The sequence below is a fragment of the Diadema setosum genome, chromosome 14 (assembly GCF_964275005.1).
Source record: "Diadema setosum chromosome 14, eeDiaSeto1, whole genome shotgun sequence".
Taxonomy (NCBI): domain Eukaryota; kingdom Metazoa; phylum Echinodermata; class Echinoidea; order Diadematoida; family Diadematidae; genus Diadema; species Diadema setosum.
The window spans coordinates 16,105,932-16,124,419 of NC_092698.1; the positions used below are offsets into that span (position 1 = coordinate 16,105,932).

An 18,488-nucleotide genomic window follows, 5' to 3' on the forward strand; every position below is an offset into this window, starting at 1 on the left:
ATGTACTTGTACACATGTACTGTATGCAAGAAACAAGCTCTCTTTCTTCTACATAAGCTGTGCCCAAGTTATTAACAAAATACTCTACTCTAGGATGTTCCCTCTGAATGATGGTGGTGTGAGGCATTTTAGTGCACAGAAAATGATAAGCATACAGTAAATGTAAACTGTGCTGTTTGCCTTTGGTTTTACTTTCTGTTTGCATGTGTCAATATGCAGCAGCACGCCCACACCTCCACACAGGCAGAGATGACAGGATTCGAGATGCCGGCCTGCAACTTGGCTTTTCGATAGATATACCAAACGCTTGTTAGATATTGAATTGCAGTCTATGTGTCGAATATACGCCCGTCACGGAGAGTAAGGTCTTGTAATTTTTCTAAAATTGTTGTTCATGCTCAAAGCAAAATTATATATCAATTATAGATTGCAGAACACTAAAATAAAACACGTACAGGTCAAAATTTTGTGTCTGCAGCAATCTTAATACATTGCACTTGGTATCAGTACAGTGATATGAAAATAAAATGACTTCGTTACGTTTAGGGACATTTAAAAAAAAAGTACAGAAATGAAATTCAGCTTTTATCAATCTGGGTCTGGCTCGTGAACTGGAAATAAAGTCCCATTTATAGTAGGTACATACTTGTAACTTGATATGCGAATAATTCTGAACATGTCGAATGCTATCCAGTATTAGATGTGTAATAGATATTGACACACTTGAATTCCAGTCCGATTTTCTTTTCATTTCGTTTTTTTTTTTTTTTTTTGTCTGTGGGCCTTACGCTCCGTATGTTTCTGCTGTGAAGAAATTTTTAGAACCCACAGTGTATGATGTATTCAAGGCCCATATAACGTGACTTCCACCAATAACTGACTTGTCAGACATGTATACCTGATCTACAACGTTTGCAAAGCAATGTCACTTATTCAGCTGAACGTAGATTTTATGATTTTTTGAAATCATCAAACATGTTCGGTGTATACAGCCTGACAAGAAATCACCATTTCTTGCTTGTATACTACAAGTACGTGTAGAGCTCTGTATACATACAAGTATGTTATTGAGCTCGCGTAGTAGTGTTGGATGAACTGATGGGATTTGAGGGGAAAAAATGGGGCGGGGAAGGACTTTGTTTACTTTCTCGTGGTATTGAGCTAATCATTCAAAATAAAATGAGTGAGTCATCAAGAAATGAAAGTGCTTCGGCCTATACATGAATGAAAATCATGGAAGACTAAGTTATAGTGTATGTTATACGTCACACAATGAACTATGAACAAGGTAGAATGCGCATGTCGTACACTTATTTGCTCGAACAAGACTTTAACTTTGGTGTTGTTTTTGTAATAATAGCAATAATGATAACAAAAATTAGCAAAGTGAAACTACAACACGGATCTGTAAGCATTGCACGCAGACAGTGAGCGTATTGAGAAGGGGGAAACCCCATGTCGAGTTGATCTGTGCTGATACGGTAATGGAGTCGATGTTTATCTGTGTCTTGCAGATCAGCGATAGAGACTATACAATTGTATAAGCAAAGATGGCGCAGACGGTAACCATGGAGGAGGTGATGTCGTCCATGTTGAGGATGGAGAAGTGTTTGGAGAAGATCGAGGAAAACGGGAGGGATCAACCAAATCAGGTGGTTCACAAGAAGCGAAGCGATGACCAAAAGGTGAGGCTGTCACATTCTGTAGAAGAATGTATATTCTAGAAGAAGAAGAAGTTCTTCTTCTTCTTCTTCTTCTTCTTCTTCTTCTTCTTCTTCTTCTTCTTCTTCTTCTTCTTCACTTCTCGCTCTTACCAAGTTATTCTTGCAGTAGCTAATGCCATTTTTCCTTTTCCGGCACTGCTATTTTTGAGCGTACCACGTTTGCTACACAGCGTCAGTCCCCAGAATCTCACGATCTTATCTCATCCACACCACTACCACAAAACAAGCTAGCAAAATAACAAACAAACAAACAAATGTCAAATAAAAGGAGAGAGAGAGAGATAGAGAAGGGAAAGCCATCTGGACCAGGACATTTTACCTCGATGAAGGGCAATTTATCAATCTGTTGCAATAACAATGACCCTCGCTTATAGTCTCCAGACGGGATGGTGTAAATACAATGTAGTTATTTAAGAAAAGGACCAAACAAGCGGAGAGAGAGAGAACGGGATATATGAATAAAATAGTTCGCCTTTTCAGATAACCCCATCTAAGTTGACAGATTATAATAGCCTTCCTGCTCAGATGATTATGCCGCACTTTACTGAATCCGGATGTTGACCCACAATGTAAATAACGGAAGCATAACATATGCGGTATTTGGAATAGTGTGACGTATACTTCTTAGTCAGTGTGATTGGGAGGGGGGAAATATACACCAACACGAATCTAGTTCTTTGGGTTTGGTAGTCTAACTTCTGGACTCTTCTTACTCGTAGGGGTGATTCAGTGTACGCGACAAGCCGTATGAGGGCGTGACACCCGAGGATTGCGATACGCCGAGAACTGCGATACCCGAGAAAATTTCGTTGGGCGCGCAGTCTCTCGATTATCGCAATCAGAAAATTTGCGCCCTCTCTTGGTCGCACCAAGGAAAAGGGGACGGAGCCCAGACTATGGGTTTGGCTGCATGCAGACACGCTTTCTGTTTTTTTTTTTTCTTCAATTTGTGGGTTGGCTAGGATTCAGCTTACATAACGTGACGTGTAAACACATTCCTCCCTTTTTATATCAGTGTAGATGATTATGTTTGCCTTTCTCATGGAAGTAGAAATGTTCGTTACTGACTAATTCCCTCTGCCTCGAGTGATATTGCTCGAGAATCCTGGATTATTACCAGGAAGTTGGGCAATTGTGATAAGCCTGTATTTATTTATTTATTTATTTATTTATGTATTTATTTATTTATTTATTTATTTATTTTATGTATGTATGTATTTATTTATTCATTTATTTATCTATTTATTGTATGTATTTATGTATTTATTTATTTATTTATTTATTCATGTATTTATTCATCTATTTATTTTACTCTTGGGGGGGGGGGGAGGGTGGTCGGTCTCTTTCTTCTTAAGCCATTGAAATTGATGATGTTTGTAAAATTGGCAACTCGATGGGGATGAAACGAAGAACACGATCATGTACTGTATATCTCTAATTGGAATGGAGCATAGTGAATGCACGTAGTCAATACTGACAACGATACATGACGTGGAGCTACACGATCACATGAAGGATATTATGACAGTCATTATCAGAGACTGCCGGTATTTAACGGAAGTGGAGATCATAAAATGAACAAAAAGCTCTTTATTGAGACTGCACGTAAAATAACACCGGTTATTATCATATTATAGTGTCGAATGTCATGGATAATTTCCCATATCATCAAACAAACTTGGGCAAATAGGAAAATAGAATAATGGACTCTCCACATGACGCGATTGTCAGAATCATGCAATATTTATATGATGCAATCTTCGCGTTTAGTACTGGATGTGTGTGTATAATTATTATGTGCTGGGACGGTTGTCTGTATCTAACTATGGTGAAGTTACAACACGTCGCATATTGCAAAATGAGCTAAGCGCCATTTTAAAACATTTCAAAGTAAGTCCGTCATCAGAGAGAGCAAAATTAAACCTTTCTAGTAATACCTCACTTGTGACATAACAAGGAATATTCCAGAAGTAATGATTAAAGATATCCGGCATTTTCTTATTATTTTCTTCTTCTTTTTTTTTTTAGCAGCCAATCACAAATATCTTAACAAGAATGAGTTTAACTCATCTTGCGATAAAACTCTTCAATTTTAAGTCCTACTCCTGTGCGAAATGAAGACAACTGAAAACGAATGGATTTTTTTTTTGATTGATTTTTCTGATCGTGATTTTGATATAATCATATTCATGAACTGTCATCAGTTCTACGTCGGGTAATGTGATGTTATCATCTCCTTGAAAATTAGCATCAAATTCCCTGCATAATGACGTCAGTCATACGTTAATAGACTTGTAATTGTCCTCAGAGAAAGTTTCAGTGTATGATTGAAAGAGAAAGTGTTCTTAAAGTGTAAATCTCGATTCAACAAACGCAAAAAGACAAATTGGAGCAATCAAATCGGACAATTCGTTCAAAAGTTGATTATTTTGAAAGTCCAGTTGAGTCCATGTTTCACTCGCTCTGTACAAAGGTGGGAACTCTACACCAATTCGTGATGGCACACTATATTGAATGAGAAAATGAAAACATGAAAGGAATTCAACAATGAGTCAATTCAAAGAAATCAACAAAACATTTTACCGAGCTCTTATAGAAAGCATAAAAAGATAATTGCTTGAATGAATCTCAGAAGCACGAAAAGGGAATATAAATATGTAATGATGAAAACGTTAGCACTTTTGTTACGGTATTGACTTTGTCGTGATGATAGCGGTCAGAACATAATCTTCGGAAGTTAACAAATAATTTTGCCCTTTTTGTCTGAGTGTACAATGTATGTAGCTCCATGGTGAGGATACGCTATCTGTTGGGTATGTGAGGTCTGCGGATCTTTTTTTTTTTTTTTTTTCCTCGAGGAAAATGAGTGATTATCGGGTGAATACAAGTGTTACGTAACATTGACCATGAAGGGAGCACCTCAACTTGTCAGAGGACGCCGAAACGGTTTCCATGCTAAACTCATCTCATCGGTTTGGGCACTGTAAAGCTATGTATACAATTTATTGTAGGTTTGACACAAAATCACTTCTTCTCTTGGGTAGTTTTCTACATTCCATTGTCACCCCCTCTTTCTCTTTCTCTTTTTTCAAGGCATATAAGACTTAATGTTGAAAACACACGTCAGTCTTATAGGGCCTACTGCACTTTACTCAGGTCCGGTAACAATACCAGAGACATTGTTTGGTGTTTTTGCAGGGATCTTGGGAGAGGTTATCTGGATGGAGAGGACGCATTATCGCTTTATTTTCGATTTCAAAGTTCATCTTTAATTTGATATGAGTTGGTTACGATCCTGACGATGAGATGACTACTCAAAAAATGTTACCTAATACTGGTTGACTTCCAGATGTGACAAGACAATATCACAGAAAATCGCTCTGTTGATAATTATGATGTTGACGCATTACTTTATCTGGGTCATAACTGCGCACACACCATTAACTTTTTTTTTTCCAGAATCTGATTTCAATATACTGCAAAGCAGAATGGCTTTTCATTTTATGGCTGGTTGTACAATGTATTTGTACCATGGACATACCCCATGCTTGTTCCACAAACATGCAAACGAGACACACCGGCACCCACTTACATTAGGAGCTCATCATTCACACTGGACCCGCCCCCACCCACACTCGCACAAGCACATACGCGCCCTCATAGCTTTCAGGGCGAAAATAAGGGGGGGGGGGTGGGGAGATCTGTTACTTTGATACCCACAACGAAATGTTTTAAACACTACATGTAATTTCTAAACCTTTTGCTTTCTTGTTTTAAACACTCGTCTTTCAAAATTAAGGTTAACTACATGCATTTACAGGCACATGACTTTCAACATGATTTCCCACTTGACTTTCTAGTTCATGCAAACATTGGTTGTACTTTTGGACATACATGTACATTTTACTGAAAGGTGTTTTTTTTTTTATCCTCATGAAATTATCTTTAATCAACCTGATAATCCTCTTGAGGTTCCCTTTATATCCTTTTGTCATTCATTATTATCATTCTTATGAATTGGATGAATCATTGTAGATATTCTTATTTTTGCCAACTATTGCCATTTACATGTATGTTGTTTTCAATATTATTTAATGTTTGCATTTCCTCCATGCCCCCATGAGGAGCCGTATAAGATACGAAATTCACTGACGTTGTCCTTTAAGTATTGGTGGAGATGAGAATTTGGCTTTTAACTTTTTGCGAGATACCAAGAAAACACTTATGATATAGTACAGATCATACCATTTTAGGAGGAGTTCAAAATTTATTTGATGAAAATCGGGTTAGGAATGACTGAAACATCCAAAAACAAAGTAAAAGAAAGCGATCGTAATGAAGTGTGGGTCCCACACTTAATCAGAATCGCTCTTTTTTGGATATCTCAGCCATTTCAAAACCAATTTTCATCAAATAAACGTTGAATTCCTCATAGAATTACATACTCTTTCATATTTCATAAGAGGTTTCTCATATTCTCACCAAAAATGTTAGAAACTTGAAATTAGGTATGAACCAAAGCTATACGATCCCTTTAAGCACCACACCACAGAGTTCTGTGTAGAAGCACCCATGCATGTATAGGCTGTACAATGTACGTGTTTAAACAGTAGATGGCAGCAAAACAAACGCAAAACCAGGGCCGATACCCGAGCAAATCACGCGATCAATTAGTGTAGCCTGTTTCAGTTTTCTTTCTTTGGAGCTCCTGTACAGCCCTGGATACATTACTTGTGGCCAACTTCTGCTGTCTTATATAGATGACAGATCCAATAACGGCTTCCTGTGAAAAAAACAATGTAGAGCTGATTTAGACCTTTTCACACGAGCTCGATGTTTCGAAAATAAAATAAGCTCACTGTTTCTAATCGGGCTGGTGTTTGGAGCGCCAATTTGTGATCGCGAAAGAATCTTAGATTTTCTTCTAGCTATGTGAACAGGCCTAAACTGTAATTAAATGATGTCATATCCCTTACCAGCTGTACTGTATATGTAATTGCTATGCCATTCAAGTGCGGTGGGATTAGCTCTTCCCTAGAAAAATTCACCTTTTCACTGATACTTTCATATAAGTCCTCAGCTGATTTTTTTTTTTTGTATTGTGATTCTTAGAATCCATAAACGCCAATGCAAATGAATTCAAATAGGTAGCATGCTAAATCATCTGTAATTGGTACCTTGAAATTGCGAACGAAAACAACAACAGCAACAACAAGAGCAACAGCAGCAACAACAACAAACACAACAACACATACAGGAGCCATCGCTTGATGTGCCAGATGTGAAATTCAAAAGAAATGGTTTAAAGATATCATTGCAGCACTCTGATTTGTGTCTTAGCTAAGGTGGTCATGAGATTTCTCCTCTCGCCCTGTCTTAAAAAGGTGTACGCTCGTGTCCGTGTGAACATCATCACTCTCGGCGACATCGACACGTTGAAGGAGGAATTCAACTGCGAGCTCGCCCTCACCATCAAGTGGAAGGAACCAAGCATCAGGGGACTCAAAGCTGACGTGAGTATTACGGCAGGATTCCTGGGCTAGGGCGAAATATATTACAGTGAGGCGTTCGCATCAGGGCAATTACCTCCGGCTAAATACTGGCTGTATATACAAGTAGTGATAGAGTTTGAGTAAAGATTACGATTACGGTTTATAGGTTTAGGGTTAGAGTTTGGGTTAGAGTTAGGATTATGTTCAGGATAAGGATTAGAGTTAGGGTCAGGGAAAGCGTCTGGGGTAATTGCCCAGGGGGTAATGACCCTAGACCAGAGGCGCTAATAATTGAGCATAAGGTTTGGGCTCGTCATTCACTTTAATATTTGGTTGCTATTTACCGTTCTCGCGGTGACGTCCACTGCGTCGTCCAGTGTTTGAGACAAAGAAACCAGATTGAAGACGTATAGATCAATGGAAAGAATGCATGCAGCGTCCTGTAATCGTAACTGGGGATAGCAATTCGATCGTATCTATGTATTCGAAGATTGTTTCCTCTGCAATGTTTTTTTTTTTTCTTGGCACAATAACGTTGACTGTTTGTCCGCCATCTATGTATTCATTGGCGTTGCACATGTACTCATCAATAATAATTTGGTCATTTATTTATTTGCAGGAGATAGACTGGAGTGAACACTGGGACCCCCGAATCTATTTCTTCAACGCCGTCAGCATTGACAAGTACGAGGTGAAGCACCGCGTGGGACTCAAGTCGCCGTACGATGACGAGACAGACCCGATTCCCGACGCTCAGCTGTCGATCAGGATGAAAGGCACCTTCAAGTCTGTCATGAAGCTGACCGACTTCCCTTTCGACTACCAGGTGGGTTGGAAGCTTATAAATCTATCGTTGACTTTTGTTGACAAACACACCCGTTATCATTTAACGGGAGCGGCCTTCGTCCTGAACTTACTGTCTTGAAAATGAATAGATTTTAAAGGCTTTCCGTATGCTATAGATATAATACAAGCATAAAGCAATGTTGCAACTGATTGACAAATTGCCCTACATCGACGTAAATAAGCACTGAATTGATCAGTGTTTTAGTAGTAGCCATGATAAAAAAATCACGGGCGTACATACTCGAGCATGTACGCCCGTGATTTTTTATCATGGCTACTACTAAAACACTGATCAATTCAGTGCTTATTTACGTCGATGTAGGGCAATTTGTCAATCAGTTGCAATGAAAACATCTCGACGGAAGAAATTCATGAATTTGAATAACAAAGCAGTACCCGCTGCATGCTATAAGGATTAGAACCAACACTTGCTTTCGGGCGAAAGCTCGGTGGTCTAGTGGAGATGACGCCTGTCCGGTGATCAGGAGGTCGTAGGTTCGTATCCTGCTCGAGTATGTACGCCCGTGATTTTTTATCATGGCTACTACTAAAACACTGATCAATTCAGTGCTTATTTACGTCGATGTAGGGCAATTTGTCAATCAGTTGCAATGAAAACATCTCGACGGAAGAAATTCATGAATTTGAATAAAGCAATGTTGTAACATAGTATCACGCTTTATAATGGATGTAGTTCTCTATACGGTATTAGCACATAATACAAGTTAGTACAAGCAATGTTGTAACACGGTATCACACTTCATAATGGATGTAGTGTTCTCAATACGGTATTTAAAAGGACGTTCTTAGAATTGTATAGACCTACTTATTTTTTTTTTTTTAGATTTTGTGTTAGCATTGGTTTTTAATCTGTTCAACGGGTACAGATTTTTATTTGAACCAACACACACATTTTAAATAGAAAATAGTGGACAGTGAGACTATTTCGTTTGTCTTGATCGATCGTGCCCTTGTACATGACTAAGATTATAATTCACCTAGTGCTCAGTCTTACTGTTACCAAGGAGGTTCTCCTTGCTTTCATGTGTATCAATGAGATCCTACGATGTCGTCTACACATGCGCATTTGGAATGAGCAGCCGATTGCAATAAATTGTGGCGCCCAATTTAATGAGCTCCAGATCTGCGACGCAAACGCTAAGATGCCGCAATTATAAGGAAAGAAGAAGGGAAAAAGTGTTCTACAAATGCGCGAGCAAACTGTTTCCATTATCCAACCAGGGAGGAGCTAGGCGCGTCGTGAACATTCGTAAGGAGCTTTAGATTTGCGACGGAGGAGGACATTTATGACGACGATTGCATTTAATAGCCGTTCTCTTCACAGTCTCTCCCTACGTTGTGTTGCAAGGTAGATTTACAAAGTGTAGATTACGCGAGGACACGAGGACGCAGCATGTACAAAGTAAAATGGCGCCCATATGGTCATTGCGTCCAGTAGTTCTCTGCGTTGTGAATTTGAGCGGACGCAAAAAGAACCCACCCGTGTCCAAACTCAGACGACGCGAGGTCGATTGTAATAAGCAAATGTGTGCTTGTGCAGAACATGTTCCCCCCCCCTCTGATTGTCCCCGTCGCGAAATTCTTAAGCTCCCTCTTGTCTCAGATCTAAAAGCTCGCTGTTCTTTGTAGTCAGGATGAGTTTCATCTTGTGTGTAAAACTCTGTACCGGTAGTCAAGGAATAATGATACCTCTCATAATTGAGGAGTTGATTATAGTGCAGATGGTATTCAATGTGATAAGGCTTTTTTCTTTTCTTGATGCATTTTTTTTTTTAGAATCTGACGATCAAACTCATGTCGGATTGGCCAAAGAAAGTGATCGAGTTCAGCAAAGATATGACCCAGAAGGATAGCGTCAGAACAGATACCTTCACAGGTAAGGATAAAGATCATAACTCCCATGCACGCCACATGATTATTGCCTTGAATGAGCCATTGCAGTCACGAGATTTTTTCATTTGCTGTCAATCGGTGGCCGAACAATCATACACGATAATGATAATGAAATAAAGACGCAACAAGGAGACACGATATATAATTTGTTCAAAAGAATTAAGATATGTCGATATATACGCCGAACATTGTGTGACAGAATATTTCAACCACCTAAATCAGAAAGGAAATAGGAAGAAATATTTAATCAAAACTTAGATTGGACTAAAATATATATTGTTCCTTTTACAGCTACTCTGAATCAAAGACTTCGTTATTTTCAGTATAAAAGTCTGCATAGAATTACATTTTGCAATGGGACTATCTGACACACACCTCTGTACGTATTGTTCGAGCTCCACAGAAACAATTGCACATTTGTTTTGGGAATGTGATGTTACCCAAAGGTTTATTGCTCAAATACAGGAAATTATGTCACAGAATCAAACTCAAACTACTAGAAGTGCTTTTATACTTGGTTCTACAGAAAACCCAAAATGTTACAACGTGGTTTATTTGTACGCAAAATACTTTATATTTTCTGTAAGAAATAAAAAGAAATCGTTACATTTTAGCAAATTTTGTCAATTTTTAAAGCAAGCGAAGAAAGAAGACGAATATTTGTCAGAGAAAACTAAAGGTTTTGTACCTAATATCAATTGGAGTCGCATTTTACATTATTTAGTTGTTTCGCAGTTGCCTGTCAAATTTGGATCATTTGTCTTTATGTATTGTATGTGAGATTTATTTTGTACCTGAATGTTTATATGAATAGAATTTCTTTGTGAAAAAAAAAAGATCATACACGAGTCCCATTATTCGTTTTTTTTTCTTATCTTGTGCCTACTATCCTCCTTTTCTCCTCCTCCTCCTTCATGTGTTTTCACCCATTTTCCCTCTCCAAATGGTTCTTTCTTCTTTCCATCCATTCGTTCCCTTTTATACTCGTCCTATAATTTGTTCATTCTCCCATTGCCTTTTTATCTATGTTCTGTGTTTTCTCATGAATAAATTTTAGCTTTTATTGCCTTTCATTTTCTTTACCTTTATTGTCTTTAAATATTGATTGCAGATTTTCTACTAATATATTAAGCGAAAGGCCCTGATAGAATGATGAATTACAATTTATCAAATAACCACAGTCGCACAGTGTACTTGATCCCGCCACTCGTTATACTTCGAAGGTTTGTGTAACTGAGTACAGTGGTAACTCACAATTCATGTCTCGCCCGGATGTTGGTTGACCAGGCGGCCAAGAGTGGGAGCTGATGAAGCATGTTGATGCGGCCCCAGTGGAGGAAGAGAAGATGAGCTCAGGGGCGGTCAACACGTATCCTCTCTACAACATCACCGTGAACGTGAAGAGAAAACCCAGTTACTACATGTGGAATGTAGCCCTGACCATGGTAAGTTGGGCGCAACTCTTAAGTTCCAATATCCACCGCTCTCATCAGAATGCAGTCGCATCAAAACTAATGTGATGTAAAAATTCATACGAATCACGCCAATGATTCCGACAAATTCAAGATAATCGCACTTAACCAGCATAGCAGACTGTGCGACGAAACGTGAACAGTAATTTTGTCAAACATTATAGTCGTCTCATGATTAACTAGTGACTGTGAATAGGCTTGAAAGAAAGGATAGGGCAGGATTTGAGAGTTTGAGAGAATGCATGTGGGCTGAAAGTGTACAATGTAAAATGTTACATAATTATGTAATCATGACAGTATCGACGTCGAAAGTGAAGGAATAAGAACATTATTTTCGTTTTTCGTGGGAATGTTTGTTCGTATGATTTTTAAATTCGATTATATTAATTTCTCTAATTACTTTTCTTAGTTTTGATGAGACATTTCTTTGCTTTTGTTGTTGTGACCTTATTATTTTGCACAAGTGGAAAATACAACAAACTGAAACTGAACATATTTTTTTTTTTTTTTTTTTTGCTAGTGAAATAAACCATGGAGCTATATATAGTAGCTCTAAACTGAACTGAAAAGGGTAATAGTAAGAAAGGAGGATACAGCAAAAAGGACATTTAAGATCGCATATCCATAAGGCAGTAAGTCGCAGAGAGATGAGAGTCGGACAGGAAGGCCGAGTATGTGTGTGTTTTCTTTCGTGAGTAAGCATCTTCCGAAGTTCTGATGACCTCCTTCTACCCGTATAATCCACATCCTCAGTTTCTCATCACGCCGCTCGCCTTCACATCCTTCGCCGTGGACAGGGAAGCGCCTGAGGACCGGCTGAGCGTCACTCTCACCCTGCTTCTCACAGCTGTGGCTTTCAAATTCGTTGTCTCCCAGAGCCTTCCCAACACATCATACCAGACGCTACTCGTAAGTCTTTATACTCTGTGTTATTTTCAATATAAAATTCTGCACAGGAATATTGGTGTTAATGAATTACTTTTTGAAATGGGCATCTCTAACACAGACCTCTGTACGTTTTGTTCGAGATCCGCAGAAACAATTACACATTTGTTTTGGGAATGTGATGTTACACAAAGATTAATTCCTCTAATTCAGGAAATCAAACTCAAATTACTAGAAGTATTTTTATTCTTGGTTCTACAGAAAGCCTGAAGTGTTATGATGTGGTTTATTTGTATGCAAAGTACTTTATAATTTCTGCCAGAAATAAAAAGAAATCAATAGATTTTCGCCATTTTTGTTGATTTTTAAAGCAAGCAAAGAAAGTAGATAAATATGTGTGAAAAAACTAAAGGTTTTGTAAACAATATTAACTGAAATCATATTCATATCATTTAGACCGTTTGTAGCTGCTAGTCAAATTGTATTACTTGTCTTTATGTATCATTTGATGTGACATTTTTTTTTTATATCTGAATGTTGATTAGTGAATAGAAGTTCTTTGTGAAATGGCGTTTAATGTTCTTACCTTTGTCATCACACTTTTCTTTTATTCAGAAGAACTCAAACGTTTAAATGCTTTCCTTCATCATCTATACATTTCGTTTCCTATTTTCCTTCTTCTCCTCCTCCTCGTCCAAATGCTGTTATTTTCCTACCCCTTTTTACTACATCATGTATTTTAGTCGGGGTAATATCGATAACAGTATAGTCGCAGTAGCAGTAAGTAGTTTGAGTAACAGTTGGAATAGAGGAAGCACTGTAGTCCTGATATCAATAATAGCAGAGCAGTGTAATATAACTCATCCGTAATGTGTTAATCAGTACCATGGCTTCAATTTGATTGGCATTGCCTTAATATCACTCTTCTTATCTCCATATTACTTGATGGGGGTGCCGTGGCAAAGTAGATAAGACCTCTACTGCTAATCGCAGGGCCCGACTTCGATTTCCACCCAGTGCTTACGTCCTTGACAAAATATTTTTACCGACCACGTCCCTCTCGACCCAAGTTTATGACTGGATATCTGGCAACGGCAGGGTGAAAATAAGGGTGACACGACTAATGCTCCTGCGACAGTTGCTCCGGGCTTATTTTCTCCAAATACTTAGGGTTAGGGTTAGGTTTGTGATAGGGATTTAGGTTTATGTGAGGATTAGGATTAGGATTAGGATTAGAATTAAGTTCATGGGTAGAATTTATGTTTGGCTTAGGGTGCAGATATTTCGTGAGAGCAAATGCCGCAGGAGTAAAATGTCATGGAACCAATAATGGCAGGCCCTCTGGTAGAGCAGTGTTAACACTGAAGAGGCTACCCTGGATAAAGAAGACCTTACTATAATAGAAGACAATTGCTGGAACTGATGTAACTTCATGGTGTGATGTCAATGATAAAACAGACATTGAATACAACGTGTCTGTTACACAAAATACGTCATTATTTCCCTTTTCCCCTCACCCAAATCCTAGGACTACTACGTGCTGTGGTGCATGGTCTTCCTTTGTGTGGTCGTCGTCCAGAACGCTGCGGTATCAGCATTCTATGGCCCCAGCGCTTTGATATTCGACAACGTGAGTATGGCCGTGCTCGGTGGGGTCACCGTGCTTGTCAACATCGTCTTCATCGCTCTGTCCTGTGTCAAAGTAAGTCCTCACACTGATAGCCTCGTTAAATGATATTGTAAAAGCACTCTTCCCCATTTGTCGCTAGGGTATGATCTATAGGAAGGATATGTTGCGACACAGCTTTTCCAGTTTATCGGTCTGAATTGGATACCAGCATTTGGTAATTTACTCGGGCAGGTGTCTATGGGAATTGCGTGTTGTAGCATAATCAAACCGTCCTCAACGGGTTAAGCACAAGAAACAGGGTATAATGTCGGTGACAGCAAACTACGTGTGTATTATGTTTCCTTGAGACTCCTGCCTATTCTGTTGTCGATATGCAGAAAGTATTCCAAACGGGGGAAAAATTTTCCAGCAATTAAATTGGAGTTATAGGACCCTCAATATTTAAACTTGGAAAATTGAAAGAGAACGAGTGTTCTCTTTTTATGTAGGACGCTGTTGCAATTAGTCATCAGTAAATGTTACATCCTCTTCCGAGTAGAGAACAAGATTTATACAATTTTGATCTACGAGGTGGATTAAGCTGCGGAGCAAATTCATTCTATCCATGCATTGTTTATGCATTTCATAACATCGTTCACAACTTCTTTTTTTTTTTTCAACATTATGTACCTCACTGTTATTTTGTCTGTATTTTTCAAATTATCATCTGCTTCCAGTCAAGGACAGTGGGACACCAAATGCAGGAGGCAACAAACAAATACAATGTGAGTAATTTCAACGTTGTTTCGTTTGCCAAAATAGTGGGATGTGCATGAGAATTGATCAGAAAAAAAAATGAATTTGGGCAATTCCGCAGTTAGATGGACATGACATGGATAAAAGAAATGTGCCTCTTTATCTTACTCTTTAATTTCGGTATCAAGTAATGCCATGGATGTTCACGAATCATTAAGATCTTTCAAATTCAATAGATTTTATTTTTCGTATTTATTGGTTTTTGCGAGATCCAAAACCATCATTTAAAATGTACATGTGGGACTGGGGACGCTGAAATTCACTTAAATGCAAATCACAGTGGGTTCCTTTGAAAATATTTCCTCAAAGTTTTGCTAAAGGGTGAAAGATGAATACATTTAAATACACCAGAAATCATGTGACATTTTGTCTATTAAAAAAAGGGTGAAATGATCTGCGGAATTACTCCGGACAAATGTAACGTTACTAACCATAACGTTACTAACCATGCTTCTGGGGGTCTAGCTAATAAATTATCGGTCGAACTGCTAAAAATATTTGTGTGAACATTTGTCATGATGCAATAATTGAAATTAATGCAACACTTTGTTTGGAGTAACTTGAATTTTTGCACACTTTTTGTTACAAGACATTGATTTTTTGTCATGTCCTTTTTTCGTAACGTTACTAACCAGCCCTTTTAGTTGCCATAGCAATTCTAATATTTATTGGCTTACATTCATTCTTTTCCATATTGTAAACCTGGGAAGGATGAACATGTTTTCAACATGACTTTGACTTGAAATGAATAAACGGTGATTTAGGAGAAATGTAACGTTACTAACCGCGGAATTGCCCATTTAGTGATTTCGTCATTTTCGTGTTATGCGTGTATGGTCGTGGAAAGGCATTGCATAGATTTCATAAAGAGTGTTACAGAAAGTTCACCTTCCAACAGTGATAATAATAATAATAATAATTATTATTATCATTATCATTGCTATTATTATTATTATTGCTCAGGACCTGTGCAACGAGATATCATCAAGGAAGGGCAGAGGTGATCGATTCAAGGTAAGATATTCATAAACGGTATTTTTATAATATGTATGATTATAAACCGTTGACTTTAGAAATACATGTAGTTTGATGTAATGCCTATTTGAATGAATTCAATGTAATCAGCATGCTTTATGTATATTGGTGTACTTGCTTGTAGCATTATTTCGGCTTGTCAGCTCCACTTTTCCAAAAAAAGTTCCAAAACCGTCAATTTTTCCCTACCCGCCCGGGTATTTACTTCTGTCAAAATATGTGCATGGTATCTAATCTGTGTTCTCCACAATTGATTTTTGTTATTCATAAAGGCAAGCACAGAATATTATATAGATGAGTACATTACATGTGAGCAAAGAAAAAAAAAGGAAAAAAGAAAAAAAAAAACCGAAAAAAAAAGACTGTGTATTCTGTATCAGCTGGAATGTAATTCATAAATTATTGAGTGTTTGTAGCTGGCTGTCATATCGTGTGTATTTTATACTAGATATCACGTGGAATGACTTTTATTTGTTTTTATGTGTACCTAGATATTTGAATATGAATAATATATGTATATATTTTTATTAATGAAAAAAAAAAAAAAAACTGATATTCTAGTCCTTTGTGCACTTCCCGTGATCGTATTATATACACTGCTTGGATATCGAGTCGATAATTGACTTCATTTTTTTTTTTCCCCACAGCAATCACCGTCAGAGGGCGCTCGAGTGCAAGAAGAACGCCTTCCGCTGCAGGGAAAGCCATAATCCCATGGGAAGAAACGCCAAATTGAACACGAGTCTCAAAACAGCCTATAATAGTAGTAGTTGGATTAACAGGTTGACGAGTACTATAACCCTCTACATGGATGTAGAACGAAGTTAAGCATTTTATTCGCCTGCACGACAAGTCGTTTGCGCTATCTACTTGCCGTTGATAAGGCAGTTGTTCTTTTTAATACAACTGCATTTTAAACCCTCTCTGAAGAAATCTTATTTTCAATCCCTAATTCAAAATCGCCTTAACTATACTGAACTCATTGAATCCACAAATGTTGTTACTTTGCGTTTATACTTAACGAAAAAGAAAGAAGAAGAAAAAGAAAGGCGGTGCCCACAGGTCCCAGGGAACGCTGAATGAGGGGATCACTCGGTGAAAAGGCCTCTCTTTCCAACCAAACTAATGTCGAACAGATACAAGAAAGACGGTGATGCCCGGTCACTTGCTGGGGCGTCCACTAGTCTATCCAATTTTGGTCGTCATAGCAACGGGGAAAACTAATGATTGAAAATAGAAATAATTTGATAACAAAAATAGTTCCATAAATTTCTGTAGCTTCCAAAGAGATACTTGAAGTCAAGTGGGCCTGTAAAGCGTGGCTTTAGTATTCTTTTTTTCCTCACCAAAATGCGATTTTTGATAATATTCAGTAACCAATAATTCTATTTTTTCATCACTTAACAGCGTAAATTTTGCTGTTTTTTTAATGATTTTAAAATCATGAAGAGAATTTGGACTATCTATTCAAGCATCGTCATAACAACATTCTGTGCCTTCACATTCAGCGTTCTTTCAAACGTTTATACGTACAATGTGCATGTACACGTCCAGTGAGATAATATAGGCTTACCTCAGTGCTGCGTCTTTTTAATCTTTCAGATAAACGCATATGCTGAAGGAAAATTTCACATGCTTTGCTGTCTGCTTGTTGATGTACATCTGTATATTCCCGTTGATAACGCGGGCAATACGGTTCTTCTAGATTTGCGACTCGGATGGTTATTAAAGGCAACGGTCGAGTTGACCGTTCTCCTCTCTCCCTGCGTTGTATTAACAAGGAGCTTTAGATTTCGCTAAGAAGCAGCCTAGAGAAAGAAAAATGGCGCCCGCATATGTCGTTTGTCATCATTGAATCTGAATGTTCCCTCAACTGATTATTATGATGGGGAATGTCACTTTACATCATTGGTGGTTGGCCTTTGTGCTGCGGAGTCCCAACCTATTTGTACCTTGCATAGGGCCCCACTCACAAGCTTGACTTCTTTCGGGTCCTAAAAACCGTGTAAATTTTTGTATCAGCGATTTGTGTTATCTTGTTATTTATGTTTGATTTTTGAATAAATTGACGTTCATTGACGTTCATTGACGTTCATTGACGTTCATTGACGTTCATTGCATTAAGTCATAGGTCTCCTTGTTGTGAATTTTAGTGGATAGCCCAGAACGTCGTGAAAAGTCTGTCGACACGAGATTGATTTTAAAAAACACATGCCTAGAACCGTTTTTATTCCTTCTTCACATCCACTTCTCAAAGAAGAAGAAGAAGAAGAAGAAGAAGAAGAAAAGAAATAAGAAGACGCTTTGGCAACTCCGCGTGTATGACAAACAAACAAAGGATTCTTTCCTTTTTTTTTCCAGATATTTCATTTTCATGCAGTAAATGTCATTGTGTTTAGAATCGAGATTGCTAAAGGCTCAAAGCTGTGTGGGAACTTCATCAGTGTGGGAATTACTACAGTGCACTTATTGATGTTTTATAGTAGGACCTGCAAAGTAAAGGTTTTTGTATTACTGTGAGGCTGAGGCTGAAGCGATGGAATGCTATACATGTAGTAGACTTTACCTGAAACTCGCTGGGCGATGGAGCCCAGGAGGTCACATATTGTATTATATTAAATGGGTTAGTCAAATACCGGTTAGTGATTGGCTAAACACAGTCACGAGATGGAGGCACATTGGTTATGTTCGCCCA

The 18,488-nt window shown here is 38.1% G+C and overlaps 1 protein-coding gene across 1 annotated transcript; it reads left to right on the forward strand.

Annotated features, from left to right (window-relative positions):
* Positions 1–1,550: 1,550 nt before the first annotated feature.
* LOC140237931 (cys-loop ligand-gated ion channel-like) lies at positions 1,551–17,476 on the forward strand. The gene is made up of 10 exons (XM_072317861.1): positions 1,551–1,685; positions 7,109–7,237; positions 7,836–8,042; positions 9,860–9,959; positions 11,264–11,421; positions 12,202–12,357; positions 13,862–14,035; positions 14,680–14,727; positions 15,722–15,772; positions 16,441–17,476. The coding sequence occupies exons 1-10, from the start codon at positions 1,551–1,553 to the stop codon at positions 16,501–16,503; spliced, it is 1,221 nt and encodes a 406-aa protein (XP_072173962.1). The 3' UTR covers positions 16,504–17,476.
* Positions 17,477–18,488: the final 1,012 nt, after the last annotated feature.